This window comes from Melozone crissalis, unplaced genomic scaffold (genome assembly GCF_028551555.1).
Source record: "Melozone crissalis strain CALT ecotype California unplaced genomic scaffold, PUWL_Pcris_2 ptg000032l_1, whole genome shotgun sequence".
In the NCBI taxonomy this organism is placed as follows: domain Eukaryota; kingdom Metazoa; phylum Chordata; class Aves; order Passeriformes; family Passerellidae; genus Melozone; species Melozone crissalis.
The window spans coordinates 3,667,285-3,693,098 of NW_026535810.1; the positions used below are offsets into that span (position 1 = coordinate 3,667,285).

The following is a 25,814-nucleotide window of genomic DNA, read 5'->3' on the forward strand; positions in this document are numbered from 1 at the left end:
CCAGAGTTTGTTCTGGGAGACCAAAGGAAAGAGCATCCATTGTTTAAGGAGTGCTGCTCCCCAAAAAGGGAGACCCAGAGTTCTGCTTTTCCCAGCTATTTTCTGAGCGAACTTCCCTTGGGAACACTTTGCTGCCCCATGGTGTCTCCCAGAGCAGCACAGACCTGGCAGAGCCCACCTTGGATTTGGGAGCTGCTGGATGCAGAGCCCCTGCTCAGATGCAGCCTCAGAGCTCTGGGAGAGGCACAGCCAGAGGGAGGGACTGTGATTTCCAGGTGTGCCAGGCCTGGAACAAGCACAGCCCTGAGCAAGCACACTGGGAGCTCACACCTCCCCTGGGATCTGTTCTGGGGTGGAGAAGGGTGAACAACACCCACCCACCTGAATTAACCCGTGAGGTTTCAATGTGTTCCAAACATTCATAAATCAGTAAAAAAAAACAGTTTAAAGCTTAAGGCATTGCAGGCCCAGCTGCCCATCCCACTCAGTCTGAAGCGAGGGGAGGAGTGGGAAGCCTTGTGAGACCAGGCTGAGCTCACAGAACTGGGGCACTGGGCTGGACTGGGAGCTGGGAGGGAGATTTGTATAAACTCTGCAATAAAATTCATCCCTGTCACAGCTGACAGAGCTGATGTCCCTTATTCCTCCAAGGATGGGACAGCACACCTGAAGTCCCACCTCAGAGGTGGGAACAGGATGGAGGAACGACCCCTCCATGGAATTCTGTACCCTTCTCCTGCCCTGCCTGCCAGGGACACCAGAGAGAGCAGCAGCTCCTCTGAGCCCTGCAGGTGGGAGCTGCAAGCAAAGCTCTTTCTGGGAACAAAGTTCTTTTCTCATTCAAGAACGAAGCCACCGCGGGGAAGGGTGGGAGGTGAAACCAAGAGCCAGCCAGTGACTGCTGTGGATCCTCCCCATGCTGAAGGCTTGAGGTGGAGATGATGCTCCCCAGAGCCTACAGAAATGGTTTTTCCTCCAGCTGGAAGGAAGTCAGCCAGCTCCCCTTGGCACAACACTGAGGGCACCCAAGCTCCTCCTCTGGGCAAGCCCAGCCACGACCGACCTCACCTTGGAGCAGGAGCAGAGTTCTCATGGCCCTGCTCTCCTGAACAGCACAACCTCCTTCCTCTGAGAAGTGAGGAATTTCCACCTACCATTCTCCAGCTCTAACACACCCCAAACAAGGAATTCCCACTGTCCTGGGGAATGTCTAAGCTCAGGACACGCCTTGGAAGTGGATCAGAGCAGCCAACAGCAGCGAGGGCAGCGAGCTGTGATCCTGCTGCAGCACAACCAGCAGCCACTGCACTTGGTGCTCCACGGCAGGGGAGGTCAGAAGCTTCGCAATCCCTCCTTTCACAAGGTGCAAAGCTCCAGAGCAGGCAGGGCCTCAGGGCCTGTTCTCCAGCTGGCCGTGCTTGACGCGCCAGGCCCAGCCCATGCTGCAGTCGGGGGCCAGGGTGCACTGCAGCTCGATGCCAGAGTCAGGCACCTCCATGTTGTAGTGCACAGGCTGCCCCTCCTTGGTCACCAGGCTGAAGGCAGGCACGGGGATCTGGGGAGCAGAACACACAGAGATCAGTGCCACTTCCAGTCCCCTCCATCACACCCCTCTGTTGGGGAAGATGGAACAGGAAAGCCTTACAAATATGATTGTCTGGCAAAAGGTTTTGAGAATATGGAAACTATAAGTGAGATTGAAATGAAAGCAAGCTTTGAGATCCCTCAGTTACTGAACAACTGGAAAACAATGGTGTGGCCAGCTGAAGGTGATCCCCTTTTGATGAAATAACACCCTCTGCAAGCAGGCATGTCTAAGAGTCCGAGCAGACCCTGCCAGCTTGGCAGAAGGGGCCCAAAGAGGAGTTTTTAGGGTTTAAAATGTAACACAGTGTGGTAATGTAGTAATTCTTTTAGGCTGTATGTAAATGCTATAGGATTTGTATCTTGTATTGGATTGGTTAGTGAGAATTAAAATATTCAACAGAGAAGACGATTTATTGTATAGGAACGGGAACCTCGCTCACTTACTTACTTACTTTTGTATGCTCTTAGCTCTTACTCTTACCTCTTGTCTCTTAGCTCTTGCCTTTTACTCTCTCACCCTCTCATCCTCTCTCCCCCTCTCTTCTCTCAGCCTGCTCTGAGCTGTGTTTGGCAGCTCCCAGCAGGGCCCTGCACCCAGGCCCTTTGCAATAAACCCCAAGTTCCACGACCTGGCTGCAGAGATCTCTCATCTCCATTGGTCCCGACCATCCTACCCCCCTGACACTCCAACACCCCTCCATCACACCCAGCTTTTCCCAAGGTAGGAGCAGCTCCCAGGGAGGGGCTCGTGCTTGGCAGGAACATCCTGAGCTCCTCTCATAAGGAAACACCTCACAACTGCACTGGGCAGTGCCCACCCTGCTGCCAAAGTGAGGAAACCCAGGGCACAGGGAATATTTCTCTGTCTGCTCTGGGGTGTCCTGCCCCCAGGGTGTCAAAGACATCTTTTATGAAAAATCCTTTCCTTAGGATTTTTTCTCCTGAGAAGCTGAAAAGCCTCAGGAACAAAATGTGAACAATGGTTATCTGCTGCTGTGGAATGCAACAGGTGCATCTGGGATTGGTCTCATGTGGTTGTTTCTAATTAATGGCCAATCACAGTTTAGCTGTCCAGACTGTCTCAGTCAGTCACAAACCTTTGTTATCATTCTTTCCTTCTCTATTCTTAGCCAGCCTTCTGATGAAATCCTTTTTTCTATTCTTTTAGTATAGTCTTAATGTAATATATATAATAAAATAATAAATCAGCCTTCTGAAACATGGAGTCAAGCTTCTCTTCCTCATCCTCAGACCCCTGTGAGCACCACCACACCAGGGCAGCACTGACTCTGGCCCTCATTCATGGAGAAAGTTTCCCAGACTTCAAGCTAGACTGGAATCCACAAAAGTGTGAAATAGATTATAGAGAGTACTGTAGGTGCATCAAGCGGTGCAAAATTGAGGTTTTGGGATTTTTAGTGTGTTGTGGATGGAAGCAAGATGGAGGGCACAGGGTGTCATCCTGGGTTTCTTCTTCATGTTTCTCCTTCTTGGGTTTGGGTGGCATTTTGTAATTGGGCAGAAAAGCCCACATTGGGAACAGTTATTGGGTTAAAAGGGAAAATAATCCAGGTGTCAGTTCTTAATTGGATAGTTTAGTCTTAAAGATCTTGGAACAAGAGATTGTTGGCCATTTTGTGCCTTCTGAACTCACAGCAGTGAGACTGTTTTACTGATAATAAATAACAAATACTTGAGTCTGAACATGAATTACTCTCAAGTGCCTTCAATCCAGACCCAGAGAAACCAACTGGTACTCCCACACCAAAGTGCCTCCCTGAGCTCTGGGCCATGGCTGGGGGGTCCTGAGCTGCCCATGTTTGGGCACCTGAGCTCCTCTGCAGGTATTTAGCTCTGTGATGTTCACAAGAACAGATTCTAGAGAGAACCAGCACCACTGGAACATTTTCTAGATTGGTGAAACATCATTTAGAGATGATCCCATTTTACAGTGAGATCTTTCAGATCCCATTTTACACTGAGATGAGTCACAGTCCCACAGACACTCCAGAGTTTCTTTCAGGAACAGCCAAAGCAGCCCACAGTGAGGTTCACAGGAGTGTGCCAACATCTCCAACAGAACAAGCTGGAAGCACCCCAGCCAAACAGAGCTCATCTCCCTGAGCTGATGCTACTGCTCATGATGAAAAAATCTATATATGATTCTTCAGGGAGAGGGGAAAGAGTTTATAATTGAGGAGAAGGATTTTTTAAGCTGCAGCACAGAATATCTATATTCTAAGATCTCTGTGCTCACTTTGACAACTGGCACTGGCTAACAATTCAGGTTTGGTACCAGGTTTAGGCTGGATATTAGGGAAAATTTCTTCACTGCAAGAGTGGACAACCATTGGAACAGGCTGTCCAGGGCAGTGCTGGAATCACCAACCCTGAAAAGGTTCAGAAAATGAGTGAATGTGGCATTTGGAAATATGGTCTAGTGGGCCTGGTGGGATTTGGTCAAAGGTTGGACTTGATGATCTTGGAAGTCTTTTCCCACCTTAATGATTCTGTGATTCAGAAAACATTCTCTGGTACCACACTCACAAACAGCAGCACTGAGGTGTCCCAAGGATCCCTGAGCCACTCCTGGGTCTCTCTGGCATTCAGGGGTTATGAGGGAAGAAATCATTCCTCAAATGATGCACTGAGCTCCAGTTTCTGTCTCACCTGGCTGCTGATCCCCGTGGCAATGTCTCCCACCTTTGTCCTGTGGAAATCTCTGATGTGCAAATTTTCTCCACTTAGCAACTGGATCTGGATTTTCACTCCTGGAATGCACAAGAGGTTCTTTGAGTTCTTCTGAGCCACAAGGACCTCACAGCCCACAGCAAAGCTGACTGACAAGGCACACACATGGGGAAAAGCTCATTTTTGTCATTAAGGATTTCATTTATGTAGGTCTTTTGCTGAGCATGGAGCTTGCTGCAGACAGCAATGACTCACAGAGCAGAGCTGCATTTAGCAAGAAAGCAGCTGAAGGGATGGATTAACTTGCACAATATGCCCTCAAAATTCTGGGTGGATGTTTGTGGTTATAAAACATTCCTTGCACAAGGAGACTGCATGAACCAGGGCACACAGGCTCTGTGTGTGCTCAGAAACTTCCCTGGATTTTACTGCACAGACCCATCTGGCACAGACATCTTTTATGAAAAATCCTTTCCTTAGGATTTTTTCTCCTGAGAAGCTGAAAAGCCTCAGGAACAAAATGTAAACAATGGTTATCTGCTGCTGTGAAATGCAACAGGTGCATCTGGGATTGGTCTCATGTGGATGTTTCTAATTAATGGCCAATTACAGTCAGCTGGCTTGGACTCTGTCAGAGACACAAGCTTTGTTATTCATTCTTTCTTTTTCTATTCTTAGCTAGCCTGCTGATGAAATCCTTTCTTCTATTATTTAAGTATAGTTTTAATATAATATATATAATAAAATAATAAATCAGCCTTTTGAAACATGGAGTCAGATCCTCATCTCTTCCCTCATCCTCAGACCCCTGTGAACGCTGTCACACCCATCTGTGACTGGGCCAGACTGGGCCTCCTCACAACCCATCTTTAGGTGGATCTGTGCTGCCACAGCAACAGAGGGACAAAATGAGTTTAAAAACTCCATCTCCAGCTTGTCTAGGTAGTGAGGAAGTGATTTCTGCCCATTTTTCCCTGCTGAGGGAAGCAGACCCACCGTTGAAGCAGCTGGGGGTGTCCGTGTGCCGGCTGCGGCTCAGCAGGTTGTTCCAGCTGCAGCTCTGCCCCTCTGCCTGGCTGTTCCAGGAATGGATCCCAGAGCTCATGGTGTCCCTCAAGCTCTGAGAGGCCTTCATGGAGTTCTGCAGGAATAAGCACAAGTTTTGTTTAAGGTTCTGAAAGAAAATGAGCTGGCAGGAGATGAGCATTAAAATAAAGTCAGGAGGAAAAAGGTGGAAATCCACAGGGATTAGTCAACATTTATGTGCCATCTGGGATAGCAGTGCAACAGATATTATAGATATTATCAGATATTCCCAATAGTTAAATCAATAATGAGCTGAAAAGCTGAGTGAGAAAAGAGGGGTTGTACTGACTGGAAGGAGAATTAAGAATCAGTTAAAATATTTGTCACTTACTGACATTAGAAACACCCAGGAAAAACAATTCACTGTACAAAACCAGCCATAGGCCCTATGCTGCTGCACTGCTGTATTGTCCCAGTCAATCTGACACCAGCACAGAGGTCTGAACCAGTCAGAACCAAGTTACAGGTATGGTGTAGGTGTTAGAGGGAAAAACCAAGCAGAGTCAGATCCCACACTGCACACTGTGTGTGCCAACAGCTGAGCTGTGCACAACTCCCCCAGTCCTCCTCAAAAAGCACTGGAACACTGAGAAGAGAGACAGAAATAGGACACAAAGCTGCTCCCAGTCAGAACTGGCTCCTGCACAAATTGGGGACTGAATGTCTTTGAAAGCTGTGGTTGAAGGGCTTTTGTCCTTCCCTGGTCCAACAAGGCCTGTTCAGTATTCCTCACTGGTATTCCTCACCTTAGGAACACCAGAGAGAGCAAACCAATCTAATTGAAATTGGTAAATAACCAGGATTATGTATTCATTATTATCAATGGGTTAAAATAAGTTCATGGAGAATAGATCTGGGAATGAATATCCAAGATTTGGGTCTTTTTTCCTGTCTCACTCTCCTGGCCTTTCCCTAAACCTCTCACTGGTGGCCATGGCCAGGAAGAGGATCCTGCACAGCTCCTACTTCAATCACTGCTTCCCCAGCTCCTTGCCCTGCACAGGCAGGGCTGAGGCTGCTGAGATTCTCTGTATCCACACTCTTGAAGCTTCAGGTGAGGATACAGCACAGGAGAACCTCTGGAGGACAGGATCCATGCTGGACAGGGAACCAAAGCACAGCTACAACCCCCAACACCCCACTGGGCATGAGAAAATCTTTCTTCCCAGCAAATTGAGTGTCAAAAAGCAGCAGCAAAGATGAGAAATTCCAGATTTTCATTGGTCACAGGTCCCAGTTTTGCCAAGGGGGCCAGGCAGCCACTCCCCAGCCATCCCCACTCACCTTCTCACTGGCATCTGACACAAAGGGGCTGTCAATGCTGAGGCAGGAAAGCATTTGCTCTTGCTCTTCCAGAGAGTAAGGCTGGGAAAGGCTGTTCAGAAAGAGTTCTGCAGCAAAAGAAAGAGAAGGGAGACATTTCCAGTGTTTCAGGGAGACATTTCCAGTGCTTCCCTCCATGCCTCCCTGCTCTAATCACAGTTCTGCGATTAATACCCAAAGCTTTTTCAGCAATATTTAATATTTATTTCATATGGGTGCCAGCAGAGCCCAAGACACAACTCTGCCATGCACAGGACACTGTGACACAGGGAAACTGAGCCAAGAGGGGATGGATTGTGCAACAACATGCAAAGTAACACCCCAAAATCACCAGTTCTTGCCTTTATGCCTCCTGTGAGATGCCACTTTAGATCTATCCACATTATCAGGGAAAAGTCAAACTCATGTACTCAGCTCTCACAAGTATCTGGAGGTTTTTACTCCCTTATCTGGGTACAAGTACTTACAAATACTGCAAATATTCCTGATAAAATCCAGATATCCCACACATAACCAGCTCTTACAATGCTGCTGAGGCCCAAAGCCATTTGAGAAAGAAGCTGCACATCAGCAACCCCTAAAATGACTCAGTTTTCTGACACAGTTACAATTCAAACCATTCTCTACCTATTTTCTTTCAATTAATTAAAAAAGACTAAAAATATGGGAGAAAAAAAGTGAAATGTAGAGTTATATTGGGGAAATGGAAGTGGACAAATCACTGATTTCCACACTGAATTCACTGCTGGTTTTCAAACTCTGGTTTGCTGTTGTACCCAAATTCTTTGGCTGATGGCTGTAGGTTTTCCAATGCCCAGAACTCAACAGTTGCAGGCTGGTTTTAACTGCACTGCTTTGCTTGACATCTGCTATTTCTTTATTTTTATCCTGGCTTACCTCAATTAACAAAAAAGAAAAAAAAGTTTGAACCCAAAATTGCAGCTGAAATTGGAATTCTGACACTGTTTACACAGTGCAAACAAGCACAAGTCTGAGACAGGCTGCTTTCCAAGAGGTTCCTGCACCTCTCTCAGAAGGTTCCCCCCTGCTCAGGAGGAAGGAAATTCTGTTCACTCCCTTTGTGGCACATTTAATTGGTTCGGAACTATTAGTTTTGGTAGCTTGAAGGAAGGTTGAGCAATTTGTGTAACGAGAAAGGAACTATGAGCAAAATGACATCCAAGCTGAAAACCCAAAAATAACTGTCAACAAGCCAAGAGAAAGCAGCTGTATTTTTATCCCGCTCTCAAGCAAAAAGAGCTGAATTCCTCCCCCAGCCCAGTGCTCACCAATTTCCAGCTGCTGAAGTTCTTGCTCTGAAATGTTTGTGGCTCTTTCCACGTGGCTGCAGCTCTTCAGGGGCAGAGGAGTTGAGGAGAGGGGTGGGGGATCACAGGTCTCAGGTAACTCCTTGTCCTCATTCCAGTGGGGTCCCTCAGCCTCCTCTGTTTGCTCCAGAGATGGAGGTGGGAGGACTGAGCTGCCACAGGAAACTTTGACTGACAGTTTTGGGTCAGAAGCAATCTCAGAAACTGGGCTCACTGTGGGGGACAGGGATGTTTGTGCACTGTTTTCTTTGTTCAAAGAGAAATGTCTGGGCTCTCTGTATTCACCTTTCCAGGAGCTTCTCACACCTCCCACTACAAAAAAAAAACAAACCCACAAACATTATCAAATAAAGCACTAAAAAAAAGGGTACAAACATTATCAAATAAAGCAATAAAAGAGGTAAAAGTTTTCCTTTCCTGTAAGAATTTTTGAAGTACATTTGCCGTAAAATGCCCAGCTTCTTCATAAGATAAAACCAGATCACCTCCACAAATTCTTGCTGTATTATAGAACCACTCAGCAGGATTAAGTTGAAATAAATTAGTGATGTGTCAGGGGTAAAAATGAACCAAAGTATGAGTTACAGCTAGAGATGCAATAAACCCTGCTTGCAGTTTGCTGCACACCAGGCTCTGCTGGTGCAGCTGATGCTTCAGCTGACAGGAGCCCTCAACAAACCCACAGAGAGCTCTCCCCTCCTTCAGCAGAGAAGGAAGAAGAGCATGTGACAGCACACAGGAAATTATCATTTATTTGGGTGACAAACAGGCTGCAGGCAGAAGCCATCAACCCAAAACATGCATCAATGCTGTGAAAATTATATCCTGGACAATAAAACAGACTGGCCCTTCCAAAAGGAGCAGCACCAGTGGGAATACAAAGGTTCAGCTGCATCAGTTACATCAGGACATTTCTACCTTCCTCAAGTGCCACGCTGGTTTTAGTTCTGAGCTCTGATGCAGATGCCCTGTGCAGAGGCTCCTTCTCCAGCCCCAGCTTTATAATCTCAGCAGTGAGAGGGTTGCAGGAAGGTGGAATTTCCCTCACAGGAGGCGGCTCTTTAGCGATCTGTGTAACAAACAGGAAGTGAAAGAGGTTACACCAGAGAGGCTTAATTTGATTTCAGGAAGGTTCTTCCCACCCCAACAGCATTTCCAACTGAAATGAAAGCATTAAGTGAGAGCTGAACAGTAATTTTATTACAGCTGAATGGCTCAAAAGGCACACCCAAGTCATGAGCAGGGCATGGAAGAACAACCCAAGCAGAGCAAGCCCAGGGAATGCTCAGCTCTCAGAGCAAGGCTGGTATCCTGTCATGTAAGAGCCTGAATGAGAGATACAGGACTCCAGAAGCTCTCCAAAATGCAGTTTATTGTATCCAAAATGCAGTTTATTGTATCCAAAATGCAGTTTATTCCATCCAAGAGGTTACAGCAGTCCAGGGACCTGGGTGACAGAGCTGTGCCTACAGCTGTCAGCTCCAGAGACCCTTAGTTTAGGTTACAATGCATTCTATACTTTTCTTTTGGTTCCAATGCATTCTATACTTTTCTTTGCTGAGCATCTTCATACAGTAGAACCAATCTATACCTTAACTTTTATCTCTAGCCTATCATAACTACTGTAATTACCATATTCATGTTACTGTTCTCCAATCACTCAAAGTTAGTACATTACAGTTTAAGTTAGAAGTTGTTTTTCTTGCAGTGGAAAATTCTGAGACCTTTTATCTACTTACTTGGTTGCCTGTGTTATCTTCCTACTTGGTAAAAAATCTTCTTGTTTGGGGTGGGTTTATCCTTTGTTCTAAGCCATAAAACCCCCTTCTAACTAACTTGAACTGGTTATCCAGTAAGACTGGCTCAGCAATTCTTTTCTTCTCTATCAAAACTTGCTTCCATTTCTATTCCTTCATCAGAGTCTACATTTAAAAATCTTGCTGCTAAGCACCTGTGAGACTTCCTTGTCAAACTTTCACCCTTCCCAGCACTGTCAGATGCCCAGCTGGCTCCCAGCCATTCACCCTGAGGTGAATGCTCCCTGGCCAGCAGTAACAAGCTCAGGCAGCTCACCTGCACAGAGGTTGGGTCACTCACCTTCAGGCACAGAGGGTGGTTGTAGTACTGGGTCCAGGGGTGGCAGCCATTGAGCATGTGCAGCATCATGCAGCAGCTGCTCCACACGTCCACCTTGGAGTCACAGCGCTTCCCCATCACCACCTCGGGGGCCATGTGGGTCTCTGTGCCAGGCACGTAGTTCCCTAAAGCAGCCAGGAGGAAACTCAGTGCAGGCAGGCAAGAGAACTGCTCCAGTGCCACTGGGAGGGGGCCTGAGGCAGAATCCCTCTCTTTTCAGCTGAAGTGAGACGTGGCAGCTTTGTAGGATGGAGTGGTTTGGGTGGGAAGGGACTCAAAGTTCATTCAGTGCCACCCCTGCCATGGCAGGGACACTTTTCACTATCCCAGGTGGCTCCAAGATCTGTCCAACCTGGCCTTGGGCACTGCCAGGGATCCAGGGGCAGCCCCAGCTGCTCTGGGGACCCTCCCAGGGAAGAATTCCTTCCCAATATCCCATCTGACCCTTCCCCCTGGCAATGAGAATCCATTCCTCTTGCCCTGTCCTTCCAGGCCATTGTCCCAAGTCCCTCTCCAGCACTCTGGGAACTCCTTTAGGCACTGGAAGGGGCTCTCTCTGAGCCTTCTCTTCTCCAGGCTGAACAATCTGAGCTCTCCCAGCTTTTCTCCATAGTGGAAAGGCTCCACCTTAACCCAAAAAGCAGCATTGTGTGTTGCCAGAAACTATTCCCTCTCAGACCCATCCCTTATGCACAGAATAGGGATTAAATTTCCCTTGCAAGCAAATCTGAGAGGCAAAATGAGCTTGACTTTAGAAAATATACCCTTCTCTTTCAACAGCTGCATGAAGAAGCATGGTTAAGTTTAATTGGCCAAAAAAAAGGAATTTTTTTTTAATGGAGATCAGGACTTTTCCTCACTATTTAGTGAGTTTATACAACAAGTTTGAGTAGGATTTTAAAGTTTTAGTGTGGTTTCTTGCAGGGACAAAACACTGAATGCAGCATGCTGACAATCTCACAAAAACCCTTCTAGCCTGGGACATAAAGACCATCACCTCCCAATTTTCAGGTCATTTTGGCTGCCACAGTAATACCAATAAATGAGGCACCTCAGCAGTTGCTTGCAAATCAGCCACATGTAAATGTTCATGAGAGAGGATGAGTCAGAAGGGCAATTCCTCAGAAGAGCAGCAGCAAAGCCTCACCTGTGACCAAGCACTTTCCCAGCCCATCTGGGTGCAGGTGAGCAGAGTGGCCAAAGTCACACAGGAGGGCCCTGCTCCCATCTGCTGACAGCAGCACGTTCTCAGCTGCCAAGAGAAGGGTTCCATTAGTGTCCTCTGCATCAGGAGATGGGAAAAACACTCAAAAGCACACACAACTACAGCTTTCTAAGCCCAAAGGATTTATTTCTCCTGTCACTGTCTTAAGCAAGTAATTATCTCTTATAAACTACCAATTACCTGCCCTGGAGATTCTTGTAGCCCAGTGGTGGTGCCAAGCAGCTTGGCAGACCCATGGGGTGACAAGAGGAGGTGACAAATATGATATTGCCAGCAGTCTAGAACCAAGGGAAACTCTAATTTCAAACATAGATCTGAAAATCTAGTAAGTAGATCCCATAACTTAAGTAAGTAATCCCATAATTTAATCTCCAAGCAGTTTGCCTCTTTTAAGAAAAGACAAGAACAAGGTACTTCAAACACTTTCCTACCTTTGACATCTCCATGGAGAATGTTTTGAGCGTGAAGATACTCCAGACCCTCTAAGACCTGGCCCAGGTAGCTGAGGGCTCTGTCCTCTGGCAGGCAGCCACTCTGCTTAATGAGCTGCCCTAATGAGCCACCTAAAAAGGAATCCAGGGAGTCCATGTTATGTTATGTTTAAATTCTCCCCAGCATCATCATCATTAGCATTCCTGGTGGTTTCCATTGAAAAAATGAGATTTTTCCAGGTCTGACAGCACTTATCTTCCACACATGGCTCAGTTCCTTTTGTTTATACCCAGAGTTTTTGCTGCCCACAAAAACAGCAAAAAACCATACAAATAAGGCCTTAGTGACAGTTTAACAGTGCTGCTTTGGAGCAAAAGCAAGTGCTCTGTGATCAGAACAGGCATTTCTAGGTGTTACTGACCACCACTGACTCTTCACAGCCTGTTTTCCATGGTTCTGGCCAGAAAAGGAGCACCAGGCAATGGAATCATTGAGGTTTGCTCAGACAGCCAGGGCAGTGAGCCCCAGTGGTGTCCTGCAAACCACCAGGAAGCACAAACCAGCCCCAAATGTGTTTTACTGTGAAAAAGAGACTGGAATAAGGCAGAACTGGGAATCACAACAAGCCCACTGCAGGGATTCCATACACCCATCCCAACCCACTGGGTTTCCATGGTTCACAGCCTTTTTTCCATGGTTCTGGCCAGAAAAAGAGCACCAGGCAATGGAACCACTGAGGTTTGCTTAGACAGCCAGGGCAATGAGCCCCACTGGTGTCCTGCAAACCACCAGGAAGCACAAACCAGCCCCAAATGTGTGAAAGAGACACCTTGAACTGCAATAAGGCAGGACTAGGAATAATTGCCCCCACAGCAAGGCCACTGCAGGTTTTACACATACCCAATCCCAACCCACTGGACTCCCATGGTTCACAGGCTGTTTTCCATGGTTCTGGCCAGAAAAAGAGCATCAGGCAATGGAATCACTGAGGTTTGCTCAGACAGCCAGGGCAATGAGTCCCACTGGTGTCCTGCAAACCACCAGGAAGCACAAACCAGCCCCAGCTGTGTGAAAGAGACACCTTGAATTGGAATAATGCAGGACTGGGAATCATTGCCCCCACTGCAGGGATTCCACACACCCATCCCAACCCACTGGGGAATTCACACCACGAATACCCTGGATGCACTGAGGATCTAACAGATCCATATTTGGGCAGGAAGAAAAGGAGACCAACGTGCACTGGGCACTGCCATGGTGCCCTGCTCACCCTCCATGAGCTTCATGAAGATGGTGACCCAGGGACCCTCCTTGACAGCTCCATACAGGGGCACCACGCTGGGGCTGCTCACGGCCGCGCACGTCGTCAGCTCCTCAGCACGGAAATGTTCCAGCTGCACCTGCAGGAACAGGGAAAACTGAGCCATCCTCACACAGCTGTCCCTCTCTGGGGGCTGTGGGACAGCAGACATAGGTTAACTGGGCTTGGTGGTCTTTTCCAAACTTAATTCTGTGACCTCGAATAGAAGTGGGAACGCTCGGGATGATGAACCCTCAATGTTTCAGGGAAGTGAAAATTCATCACAAGAGATGCCAGCTTGCAATAACTCCAGATTACAGGTAGGAAGGTAATTTTTGTCTCAGTAAAAAGATAATTTTGACAACTGAGGGAAAAAAAAAACCCTGGGGATGGTGCAAAACTTGGCCAAAATTCAATTCCCCCAAAACAGGAGGGAGTACAAAATACGTCCATCACCTTGTTAGGTGGTGCTCATCCTGCAAATGGTTAACAAAAAACTTTATTCACTAAGTTCAGCCAAACTAAATAAAACTAAAGAATTTGCTGAAGTCCAGAAGGAAAACATGAGTCATGAAGATTCTGGTGGGAAAAAGATGCATCATGTTTCTTCTCTGTCAGCAATCCAGCTATAGCTGGTTTGCTTTCATCTCAAGAATTTGGAGAGCAGGTGCTTCCAGCACCAAGTCTGGTGAAAGAAGGTGAGGTAGAGGCCTCCTGTCACAGGAACTGCAGACAGTTATTCATGGAAAATTAAATAGAGCATAGAGAAGTGTTAAATTTGCATGTTAGAACTCTCTGCTTTCAGAGTGTGATCTATGAAGAGGCATTTCTGATATAAAGAAGCATCATTTATCCATCAGTAATTAGGTGGGGGGGGAAATGACATTTTGAAAGACTTCAGCTTCTCCTACTTTCATGTTTCCCTTTTCAGCACAACCATCTTCCTTCCTGAAAACACACCCCACAAGGAAAAGCTATTCCTCCCAAGACTGTGGATTTGCCAAATGGATAATACATTTAAATAGCTCCACACTGACAGGAAACAATCTGGTTGTGTCACCACAAGATTTCACACCTGAACTGTGAGGATGCCGAACAGGAATTAATTTTCTACATGCTTGAGAGATGTTTGTTTCTATAGCTGACAACTGAATGGTTATGAAATGGTTAAATAAATACAAACACTGACTTGTCTTGCCTCTTACATCTTTCCACAGGGAGCACAGCAAGCTGGGCCCAGTGTAAATGGGGGAAAAATGAACATTTTAAACTGGAAAATGAAAGTTATGGTTCTTTTTGCACATAATATTTTTGTACTCAAGGCAAACACTTCCCACACAGTTTTCTAGTGAAGTAATGTGAGAAACATCAGTTCACAGGGGTGATGAAAGTATTCAAGTGTAAGTTCAAATAAAATACTTTACATTTTCCTCATCTCCTTGCATTATCCCTCTGTCTGAACCCCTGATGCCCTCACAGCAGCCCACAAATCCATGCCCTGATCCAAGTTATATTCCACACACTTCCTATATCATGTGACAATGGCATCTCCTGGAGTGGAACACATTATAGTGCCAGCTTCTGGAAAAACACACATCCTTTGCTGCATCTGGAGCAGCATCACCTCAGAACAATGTGCCAGCACTGCAGCTGACACTGAGGAGATGAAAGCTCTGTTTGCAGATCCTACTGACTGCCTTGGGTTTTTCCTACTTTATTCCCTTTTCAACAGGGAAATAAATACCTGCCATGTAACAACTTACACCAGACATGGTTTGAGATAAGAATAGTCAGATAACAGACAGCCCACGCAGCTGCTGCTCCCCTGCAGTCACTCACAATCATTCAGAAAGCTCTACTCTTGCCTTTCAGCACACTTTAAAGCCAAATGAGCTTTTTCCTGGCTGCTGATCTTGCCCCTGTGCACACACAGGTCCTCCAGCTGCTTCTCTGTCTGTCACCCCCTGTGCTTTTCCTTGGACACAACAGCAGCACTTCACTGTGACTGTACAAGGCCTAAAGAGGGAAGAGATTTCTCTCCATGTGCTGTCTTTCTCTCACACAGAATTACCTTTTTGGCAGCACACTGGAATCCTGTCTGTTTGTCCTCTATCTTGTAGACCTCCCCAAAAGAGCCAATGCCCAGGGAACCGTGGCACTTGGTCCAGTGAACTTCTTCTCGGTACTCGTAATCCACCGGCTTCAGCTTCTGAAAGCACAAAAAGAAAACAAAATGAAGCAACAAAAGAGACATTTAAATGTTGAGCTGCATGGAGATCAACATTCTCAGAAGCAGCACAAGGACAGATAACACAGCACCTCTTTAGAAATCTCAGTACAAGATTAATTCTGTCACAGGTTTGAGATGAAACCACACAGGATGAACGCATGTGATTTCTGTGAGGTCTGTTGGATTTAACTGAGTGGACTCCACTGCTGTAAAAGAAAGGCCACCAGGATTTGGATGGCTTTGGAGCTCTGTGTTCCTCCCTTCTCTGTGTTTCTCCCTTCTACAAAGCTGAATCCTACAACTCACCCAGATTGCCATGACTAAATGCAGCCACTGAAAGCTTTTCTGCAGTCAGTAGATGGAGACTGTGCCTCAGGTGTCAGTGTGAACATGTGCAGGCAGGTAAGGGACACCTTGAGCTCCACAGACCACACTGACAAGGTCATATTGACCCCAGGGAAGTCCTCCAGGAGGACTCTAAGGTGTTGAGAGAGAACTGAATTCAAGAGAAGTGAATCATGTCCCTAGGATTCAAACACATTTCTGTGCCTAGGCCCTGTGGGATGCTGCAGGAGCTGCTGTCCCAGCAGAGGCACAAACTGCCCTCCTGTACCTCCCCTTCTACCCAGCCCTGGTTTCTGTCACACTCCAGCTCCTCCAGAGCCAACAAATATTGCAGCCTGGCTGAACAGATTTGGCTCTTCCCCAGCAAACAGAGGACATGGCTGAAGACTGACTAAGCACAGAACCACTGCTCAGAGTCAGCCTGCATGTCTGGTGACTGAGCACAGCATGGAGCCAGCAGTCTGAGGCAGGCAGGGCTTTAATTCCTGCAGAAAACAACGCTGCATCATTATCTGGCAGCTCCAACCAGATCCAGAACCATTCAGAAATCACAGTTTCAGCAGCAAGCACATGGGTGCAGATTATCCCTCTCCCAAAGCCCAGGAGAAACTCAGCCTCCCACACCCCAGAGTGGCTCAGATCACCTCATTCAGCAGCACTCCTTCATTTTCACTTGCTTCATGGAATTGTTCCTTCAGCTCCAGCCCACCTCCTCTCCACGTCTTGGCCAGGCTGGCTAAATTTTGTGGTTCTCCAAAACTCACGCTCCCCTTCAAGGCATCTACCAAATATTCTTCCACAGAAAGTTTGTCAGCACTGGTTTGCACAGACTGGTTGATGCATTTGGTGAAATTATATTCTAAGTTTAGGCCAGATAAGTGACTGTCTTGATAGTTGAGGTCACCATGGAAGTATTTGTCCAGAGCATTCTGCTTCAGGGCACGGAGAGGATTGTCCACGTGTGGGAAATGGGGGGGAAGGATGTTGTAGGGGAAAGGATGGAGGAGAGTCTCAGGCTGGGGAACAGTGTCCCTCTGTTTCCAAACATGATTAAGGCACTGAATAGGGCTGATCAGCTTGTGCAGTTCAGTTTTGTACTGGCTCCTCGGGGAATGCAGTTTGCCCACGGACAAAGGGGCATGGGCAGGCTTCTCAAAAGGCAGTGGATCATAGCCCAAGTCCTTGTTAAATTCAGGAACCCAAAAACCGTTTCTGTAAAGAGTGCTTTGGTGGGATTCATCCTCCTAGAAAACAAAACCAAATAGCTGAGCAGGAACCTCAGTACAGCCACCAGAATTCACCCAAGAGCTGTTAGGAGTATGCAGGGACACTACAAAAGGAAGATGGAAGATTCTCACCTGGACAGGAATTGGGGTGCAGCTCTCCTGTTCTGGAGTTCTTGGACTCCTCCTGCCAGCAGCCACAGGTTGTCCTTTCAGCTTGGATCTTCTCTTGTGCCTTTTCTTCCTGGCCCTGCCCCGGTGCCTCCCTCTCCAGGTGGGAGCCATCCTGCCCTCCGTGGCGTGGGCCACATTGTTGGGGATGTGATCGAGGCTGTCCGAGCGGCTGCTGCAAGGCAGAGCACAGCAGGGCTCTGAGATGGGGCAGCTCAACCCACACAGGGGAAATCAGCAACTCTGCCAGCTCAACAGAGAGCTAAAACACAATTTCTTCACTTCTAGGAGGGGTAAGTTGAAGGTCCAGGCTCAGCAGCACCTCTGGCATTGTATCAATGAAATGTCGGGGTGTGGGGGAGGCAAAATATTAAAGTGACCCAAAGTTTATAAATTCTGGAAGAACAAGGCTGGAATGTACAGTCACAGAATGGTTTGGGTTGGGAGGGATCTTAAAACCCACCCAGTGCCACCCCTGCCATGGCAGGGACACCTTCACTGTCCCAGGCTGCTCCAATCCCATCCAGCCTGGCCTTGGGCACTGCCAGGGATCCAGGGACAGCCACCCTGTGCCAGGGCCTGCCCACCCTCCCAGGGAACAATTCCTAATTCCCAATATCCCACCTAACCCTGCCCTCTGGCATGGGAAAGCCATTCCCTGTGTCCTGTCACTCCAAGTCCCTCCCCAGCTTTCTTTTATGTCTCTTTTTTGAACATAGCAAACTAGAGGGGAAAGCACTGCATGTCTCCAGGCTGCTCTGAGACAGTCTGTGGTTGATTTCTAGTGAATCACAGAGATAATGGATAAATGCAGTCTGTTTTAAAATTTATTTAAATTAATAAATGTTTTCATAATATCAATGCCTGCTCTAATTTGAAGGAAAAGAGCTTTGCACAGAGAAGAGGGATGACTAAGAGCACTCAAATAAAACAGCTTCAAAAAGCCAAAATGTGCTGGCTTGTAAAGCCCAAAACTTCAACATGATTTCTAAGAATGTGTACAGATACACACAACACTCCAGCTGGGGTCTGCACAAAGGGATGAACTCTCAAGAGGAATATTTGCCTGCAGTTAGGGTCAGAAAGAGATGGTCTCCTTTCAACTCAAAGCATTCTGTGATTCTATGATTCAATACCAACCACAGCAGTTAGACTTCTTAAATTAAGCTCTAAGAGAAAAAAGATTTTTGATCTTCAAATGAAGCAATTGTTCCATTGATGCAGAACAGTTCTGATACATTTCTCTGCCTTTGCTAATAAGTGATGCAGGGCACAGCCATTTTCTCCATCTTTTCCTATTTTAGTGCTAAAAGATGCCAAAAGTAGAGTTCTGGCAGATGGCATCAGCACAGTGCCTTGAGCCTGAATCCACAGCTGGTGTGCATCCCAGAAAACCCCAGATCCTACACAAAACCCCACAGAAATGGGTCACTTTGCACTTCTTCAGATGGTTCATAGGACCACATCCTAAAGCCACTGAGCAGTGTCAAACCTCACACCTCACAAGGTCTGAAGCCACCAGGGGACAGGCAGCACCTAATTCTGTACCCCAGTACCCATTTCAGGGTGCTGGGGCTGCCTGACAGGGCTCCAGTGTGTAAGAAAGCCCCAGGATGAGCCCAAAAAGGAAGAGATTCTTCATGAAGAACAAGCAGCTCACTCCAGAAAAGCAATTTCCAGGGCTCCACTTGTCCATCACAAGTGTCACTGTCCCTTTTACCACTTGCAGCTTCTCTGTGTTCACAACTTCTGTTGTTGATGCTGTCATTAAGCAAACGTTCTCATCCTCTTTTAGCCTTCCAAGAAATTAAGCTGTTCCCTTTTCTGAGGGCTCCTTCTAGCAGCAGCCCAGGTTTCACACAGCTTTTCAGCAGATGGTGGAACAGTTTCAAAAGCATCAACACAGTTCAGTTAAAAAAGACTGAAAATTTCTCCTTGGATCCTTCTACATCAAGCCTATGAACTTTTAAAAAAATCAGTAATTTCAAAACAAATTTGACCATCCAGAAACAGCCAGAAGGCTACAAAGGCAGTAAATCTGCAGGTATTGCCAATAAGGAAAGGTGTTTCAAAAGGTTTGTGCCTAAATTTGTAATTTTTCCTGATAGGAAGATGTTTTGGGAAAGACAAATTCTTACCAGGCCTCAGACTGAAGAGCTAATTCCAACAGGAGTGCTTTTGGAAAATATTTGAAGTGCAGAGAGCCAGGGTGAGTTGGAACAAGGAAAGTCAGAAATCAGCAGTGAAGAGGGGCGTTTGTGTTAAGAGGTCTCTCACCTGTAACGTTTACTGTGGGCAATAAAGGATCTCTCTGATAAAGTGGGGCTGAACTCCTGACTGTTTTCACCTGTGAGGAAAAAAAACCAGGATTATCACTTGTCTCAAACAAAGTCTCTCCTAGTAACAACTGGACTCAAACAGCTTTAGCACTGTGCTAAATGAGTGATCCAGACAATCAGTGCACAGTCATGTCACACCACCCACACTGCATTCTTCCTCCCCCACAATTAGGAGCATTCCCAGCTATCTCCTGATCCCCCAGCTCTTTGCCAGATGAGCTTTACTTTGGTTTCCTCCTCTTTATCCCCTCCTTTAAACCCCTTTCAGAAGGCAGCTAAGAACAGGAGCCCCACAGGACACAGATCTGGTTGGGGTGCACAGCTCTCATGCTGGTTTGTTATTTCTGCTTTATTCAGTAGGTGCTGCCACATTATTAGGAGATTTCATGAGCTTCCTAAATAGAGTCTGGGATGTGTCATCAGCTCCACCCCACTTGGGATTACAAATAGATGTGGCCTCAGCTCTCCAGGAGTGCAGAGGGAGTGAAATCTCATCCCTCTCTGCACATTCCTTTTTCTCAATGAAGCACAGCCCGCCCTGCTACTCACATTCTGCTTGGGCAATAATAGAAATTGATGCACAGCCTCCTTCTGTTTCTTCTTTTGCTGTTCCTCTGGTGATTACATCATTCAGGATTTTCCACTGACTGTCAAAGATGGCCTTCTTTGAATCTTCTACTTTGCAAACACTGCTCTGCTTTTCACTCACTGTCTCCTTCAGCCCCTCAGCAGCTGTGAGCTCCTTTTTGTGTTTGACTGCTGGATCAGGAGATCCCTGGCATGCAATTCCCATCACGGCCATTTCCCAGCTTCAGGGAGACACTGAGCAAGAAGAGAAAAGCAAAACACTTGTCAAAATCCTTCACAGTTAATGAGAAACAGGAGGCTGCTGAAGGTATCATAATTAATAAATAATTCAAATCAAGATGCTGCCCATGTTCTGAGCTGGAGAAGAACCCTGGAGTACCAGTCCTTAATTTCTGACTTGGATCACTGAAGATCTGAATATTCAACATTCTCATGAAAAAGTATGCAACCACACAGGTTACAGAGAAATTGAATTCTTGGTATATTCCCTGAAATATAAACAGTGAAACCAAGGAGAAGGAGGAACTCCCACATCACTAAACAGGAAGAATGTTCATCCCCAGGAAAAGGGAAGATATGAAAGTTCTCCTAGAGTGCACCTGGGGGGAATGACACTGTGCTCTCCCACCACATGGATGGCCATAAACCCAACTAATTCCTTTTTTCCCTGTGCTCAATTATTCCTCATCCTCCCTCAATGCAGCCAGGCTCGACAGCCAACCTGCCCATCCACAGATCCTCCCTCACATCACCACCACCTTCTGCAATCCTTGCTCAAGCCCACCAGAAGGGGAGCTCTTACAGAGTGCAGGATCCATGGAAGTTGGTGTGGGACAGAGGACAGTGATGGTGCTGGAACCATCATACCCGTTTTCCTGAGAGCTGGGGAGGGGATCAGCACAGACTGAGCTGACCAGGAACACAAATGGAGCTCCAAACAGGCCCCAGCACAGGGGAAGGTGGAAGAGAACTGGGAATGGAAAGGGGGAATCATAAACCAACATGGAAGCAAAGCACTGAGGGGCAGGATGGAGATTCCACATTGCTGATTTTCAACCCTGGGTGAGTGAGGAGTTCCCTACAGACAAGCCCCTGGGGAATACAGCCTTGGTGTAGCTCCTGATTCACTCATCTTGGATTCTGGAGAAGTTAAGCCAGCTGTTTCCTTACAAACCTTTGTTGTCCCTTAAGTGCAAAGACCCCTTCCTTGTACCAGTGCAAAACTTTAAAATGAACATTTCCACCCTTAAACCACCCAGGGAAATTCAAAAACCTTGGGCAATGTATAGGGGAGTTAAGTAGCACAAACCCAGGATAGGGCAAGGAGGGACATTTTAACAGAGGCCAGAAAATCAGATATCAGCACCACTACAGGAGCACACCTTGGGGCTCATCAGCTTCAATCTGCACTAATACTTCTCTTTTTCCTTTCCTTGAAATTTCTTTCCCTTCCCATTCACTTTCCTTTCCCGTTCCCTTTCAATTCCCATTCCCTTCCTTTCCTTTCCCTTCCCAAATTTCCTTTCCTGAATTTCCTTTCTTTGCCTTGAAATTTCCTTTCCTTTCCCTTTCCATTTCCTTTCCCTTCCCAAATTTCCTTTCCTGAATTTCCTTACTTTGCCTTGAAATTTCCTTTCCTTTCCCTTTCCATTTCCTTTCCCTTCCCAAATTTCCTTTCCTGAATTTCCTTTCCTTTCCTTGAAATTTCCTTTCCTTTCCTTGAAATTTGCTTTCCTTTCCCTTCCCATTCCCTTTCCTTTCCCATTCCTTTTCCTTTTTCCTTTCCCATTCTCATTCCCTTTCCTTTCTCTTTCCCTTTTCCTTTTTTCCCCACCTTGAGCAGCTGTCTGGGACAACAGGACATTCACTCCCACGGGCTCCTGGCAACAGAGATGAATCAGGAAAATGACAAAACGAGTGGGTGCTCCATGCCTGAAGGACCACCAAGGAAAAGAGGAGGCATTTGGGAGCCAAGTGCATGAACCTTGGTGCTGTGAGTCACCTAACAACCTGGCAGGTGTACAAGGAAAGTCAACAATGACCACATTCAGAGGCCAAACAGAGAACAGCTGCTGTGCAAAAGAAGTGCTGATGACAGTATCCCACTCATTAGGGCCGTCCCGCTCCCTCTCCTCTACAGAAATGATGGCAATTCTCAGTGCTGTAAAATAATCCCTTGGAGCAGCAGGAGCAGAGCCTGCCAGATGACTAACCCAGCCACCAGTGACCAAACTGACAAGTTCAGGGTTATTTTTATCCTCACTCTCTCCTGACTTGCATTAACTCTGTCTCTCCTTGCCCTCCTCTCACCTTCAAGGTCCTTCAGGGCAAACCAATCCCCATCAGCAAAAAATACAGAATTCTACCAGTCCCTCCTTGGCTGAGTCAAAGGAGAACAGAGACAGGGGAGAAACAAAACTGCAAGTCCTTGTTGCCCTCTAAAATCGCAAAGAATAACAAGGAAACATAACTGAGATTTAAGTCAACAAAGTTCTGCCTCACTTGCAGACTCAAAGAGACCGAGGCAGCAATTGTGAGCAACGGCCTGGAGCTGGGCACAGCTCAGGCAGTTTAATGTGTGACTCAGGTCTGTGGGGCTGTGCAGGGCCAGAACCTGCATGCCCAGCCTGTTTAACTGCTGCTGCACAATTTTCAGTCCTTGGAAAAGTCAAATGCCAAGTATTTTTATGGTGTGTACAACAAAGCATGGTGGGGAGAAGATGTGATTAAAAATAAGCAATCAGAACTTTTAAATAGTTTTTGGAGTGTAGGCTCTGCCTGGAGAAAAGGAGGCTCAGGGAAGGCTTTTATTGCCTTCTACAGCTCCCTGACAGGAGGGTGAAGACAACTGAGGGTTGGGCTCTGCTGCCAGAAAACAAGAGACAGGACACAAGGAAATGGCCTCAAGTTGGATATTGTGAAAATTTCTTCACTGAAAGGCTGGTCAGATATTGAAATAGGCAGCCAGGGTGGAGTCCCCATGCCTGGAGGTGCCCAAACCCAAGCAGACATGGCATTTCATGATATGGCTTAGTGGGCACGGTGGGATGTGGTTGAAGGCTTGGAGGTCTTTCCCAAGCTCAGAGATTGTGTGATTCAGAACTGAACAGGCCTGACTCATCTCTGTGCACGTGGAAGGGGCTCAGAGAGGTGCAAAGAGCTCCTGAGTCCCAGAATTCAGACACAGCACTCAGCTCTGCCCAGAGCCACCCCACAGCTCCAGATTAGAGGGCAGCAGCAGATGGATCTGAGGATCCACAGGAAGCACTAAGAGCAGGATTTACCCACATGGAGCTGCAGTTCCCCTGCCTGTTTACAAGCTCCAGGATGAGCACAGCTTCCTGTACAGACAAACAGCACGAGGAGCTTCATGGTCCTGAGCTGGAGGGTGCCTGTGTCCTACCCAGAGCTGCTTCTCCTCTCTCTCAGCCAGCTGTAATTCTTGATTTCCATATCCTGGACTTTCTTCCTTCTGTGGACATGTGATGGGCTCGTTATTTTCAAGGCAGAAAGGGGAAGTCAGGTAATGATGCAGGAGATAAGAGGGGATAGTGCACTCCTAACCCACAATGGGCCTTTGATACCAGCTTAAAGCCTGTTTGCTCCTTATCTCCACTAAGGGTTTACTCACCTTGGGTTAACTCATGTTAGTTCCCACTGCTGTAAAACAGAAAGTGTGTTTTTACAGAATGAAAGCCAAACAGTCGCAGTCCTGCTGTGAAGGCACCGCTCTGGTGGCAGCTCCTCCCTCAGCCAACGTGTGGGAGAAACTAAAATACTGCAGAAGGTCACCTGAGACTGAAGGGAGTCAGAACTAATGAGATACTCAAACACTGTTCATGTAAGAGACAGACACGTGGTTTTCTGCTCATTTAAAACCTCCTCCTTCTTTCTCTAAAGTCCCTCTTCAGCTCTTCCATCTCAGCTGGAAGATGTTTGGAGCAGTAAAAAATCATTTCTGTGTTTTGTGAAGGTGTTGTGAGAGAAACTCAGAGCTGGACAGGAGCCATGCAAACACTTCCAGCACTGCCCCACTCCCCAGCACACCAAAATATGGGATCCTGCTTGGTGTGCCTGGCCCCAATCCCCATGGACACACCAAAATATGGGATCTGCTTGGTGTGCCTGGCCCCAATCCCCATGGACACACCAAAATATGGGATCTGCTTGGTGTGCCTGGCCCAATCCCCATGGACACACCAAAATATGGGATCTGCTTGGTGTGCCTGGCCCCAATCCCCATGGACACACCATAATATGGGATCTGCTTGGTGTGCCTGGCCCCAATCCCCATGGACACACCATAATATGGGATCTGCTTGGTGTGCCTGGCCCAATCCCCATGGACACACCAAAATATGGGATCTGCTTGGTGTGCCTGGCCCAATCCCCATGGACAATGGCTTTTGGGGGTATTTCAGTTAATGCTTTGTGGATCAGCCCATCCATTTGGTCAAAAAAGACTTGGGAAGGAAACCTTACATATATTTTAAAGCTCTACATCAACTTCACAGAATGGAGATTTCTTCTCATCTGAGTGCATCCATTCAGCAGCAGTTTCACACTGACATTTAGTTTGAAAGCAAAGAAGAAAAAGATTAAAAATTATGTTGTCTCAGTGAGGCTTCCCACTTCCTTCTGGAGAGGAGTTCTGTGCACAGAGCACTAACTCAGGTTGCCTTAGATCAAACACAAGGAGCATTTTTAGCCACGTTGCTTTGCTGACCACCACAACAAAGCAACAGCTGGGAAGAGCCAGGAATTTCTGCATCACCAGAGCAGGGAATGGCAACTGAGAAAAACCCCACACACCTTTTGGGGACCTTCCAGTCCTCACAGCTGTCAGTGAGTATGGCAGAAAATGCCAAGTGTGTATCCAAAAGAACCTACACAGGGTATTAGCTACAAAATCCTTGTGCAAAACCACCAAACCTTAAGGAGCAGGTTCTTCCAAAGGAAAAAAAATATTAAAAAAAGATTATACTTGTTATATGGATGGATCACATTAAAAATCTGGTTTGGGGCCAAAGGCATGTATATTTACATTTATATTTTAGATACAGGTATACTTTAGGGTATATATACTACATATATATACTATAGGTATATACTATATATATACACACACATATATACACATATATACATATATATACACACATATATATACATATATATATATAAAATATTAAAACATAAAATAATAACATGTAAAAATACAAAAAATAAAAATTATACTTGCTATATGGATGGATCACATGAAAAATCTGGTTTGGGGCCAAAGGTATGTATGTATACATTTATACTTTAGATATAGGTATACTTTAGGGTATATATACTATATATATATACACTATAGGGTATATATACTATAGGTATATGCTATATATACACACACACACATATATATATACACATATATATACATATATATACACACATATATATACATATATATAAAAAATATTAAAACATAAAATAATAAAATATAAAAAATTAAAAAAAAAAATAAAAGGATTCAAGGCCAGGTTGGCCAGGACTTGGAGAACCTGGGATAGTGGAAGGTGCCCACAGCAAGGAGTGAAGCTGCATGAACTCTAAGGTCCCTTCCAACTCAAACCATCCCATAATTATTTGTACAAGCCCTGGGCACCCCCGCCCTCCATCCCTGGCTCTCTGTGCCTGGATGCCCCCCCTGGGCTCCCTGGCCTGCACACGTTTCAGATGGAACTGAAATTCAGCCAGTTCCGGTTTTGGCTGAGGCAGTTTAAGGCCTGGGTGGAGATTTAAACTGCTCAGAGCTGTCAGCA

The 25,814-nt window shown here is 46.4% G+C and overlaps 1 protein-coding gene across 1 annotated transcript; it reads right to left on the reverse strand.

Moving 5' to 3' along the window:
- Positions 1–502: 502 nt before the first annotated feature.
- MAP3K14 (mitogen-activated protein kinase kinase kinase 14) lies at positions 503–20,233 on the reverse strand. The gene is made up of 15 exons (XM_054281599.1): positions 19,966–20,233; positions 19,355–19,424; positions 17,042–17,252; positions 16,328–16,927; positions 15,180–15,317; positions 13,079–13,208; positions 11,808–11,939; positions 11,299–11,403; positions 10,113–10,276; positions 8,934–9,084; positions 7,977–8,327; positions 6,649–6,755; positions 5,275–5,419; positions 4,258–4,358; positions 503–1,555 (listed from the first exon to the last, which is right to left on the reverse strand). Exons 1-15 carry the CDS (start codon positions 20,216–20,218, stop codon positions 1,391–1,393), a joined length of 2,823 nt encoding a protein of 940 aa, XP_054137574.1. The 5' UTR covers positions 20,219–20,233; the 3' UTR covers positions 503–1,390.
- Between the last annotated feature and the right edge of the window lie 5,581 nt (positions 20,234–25,814).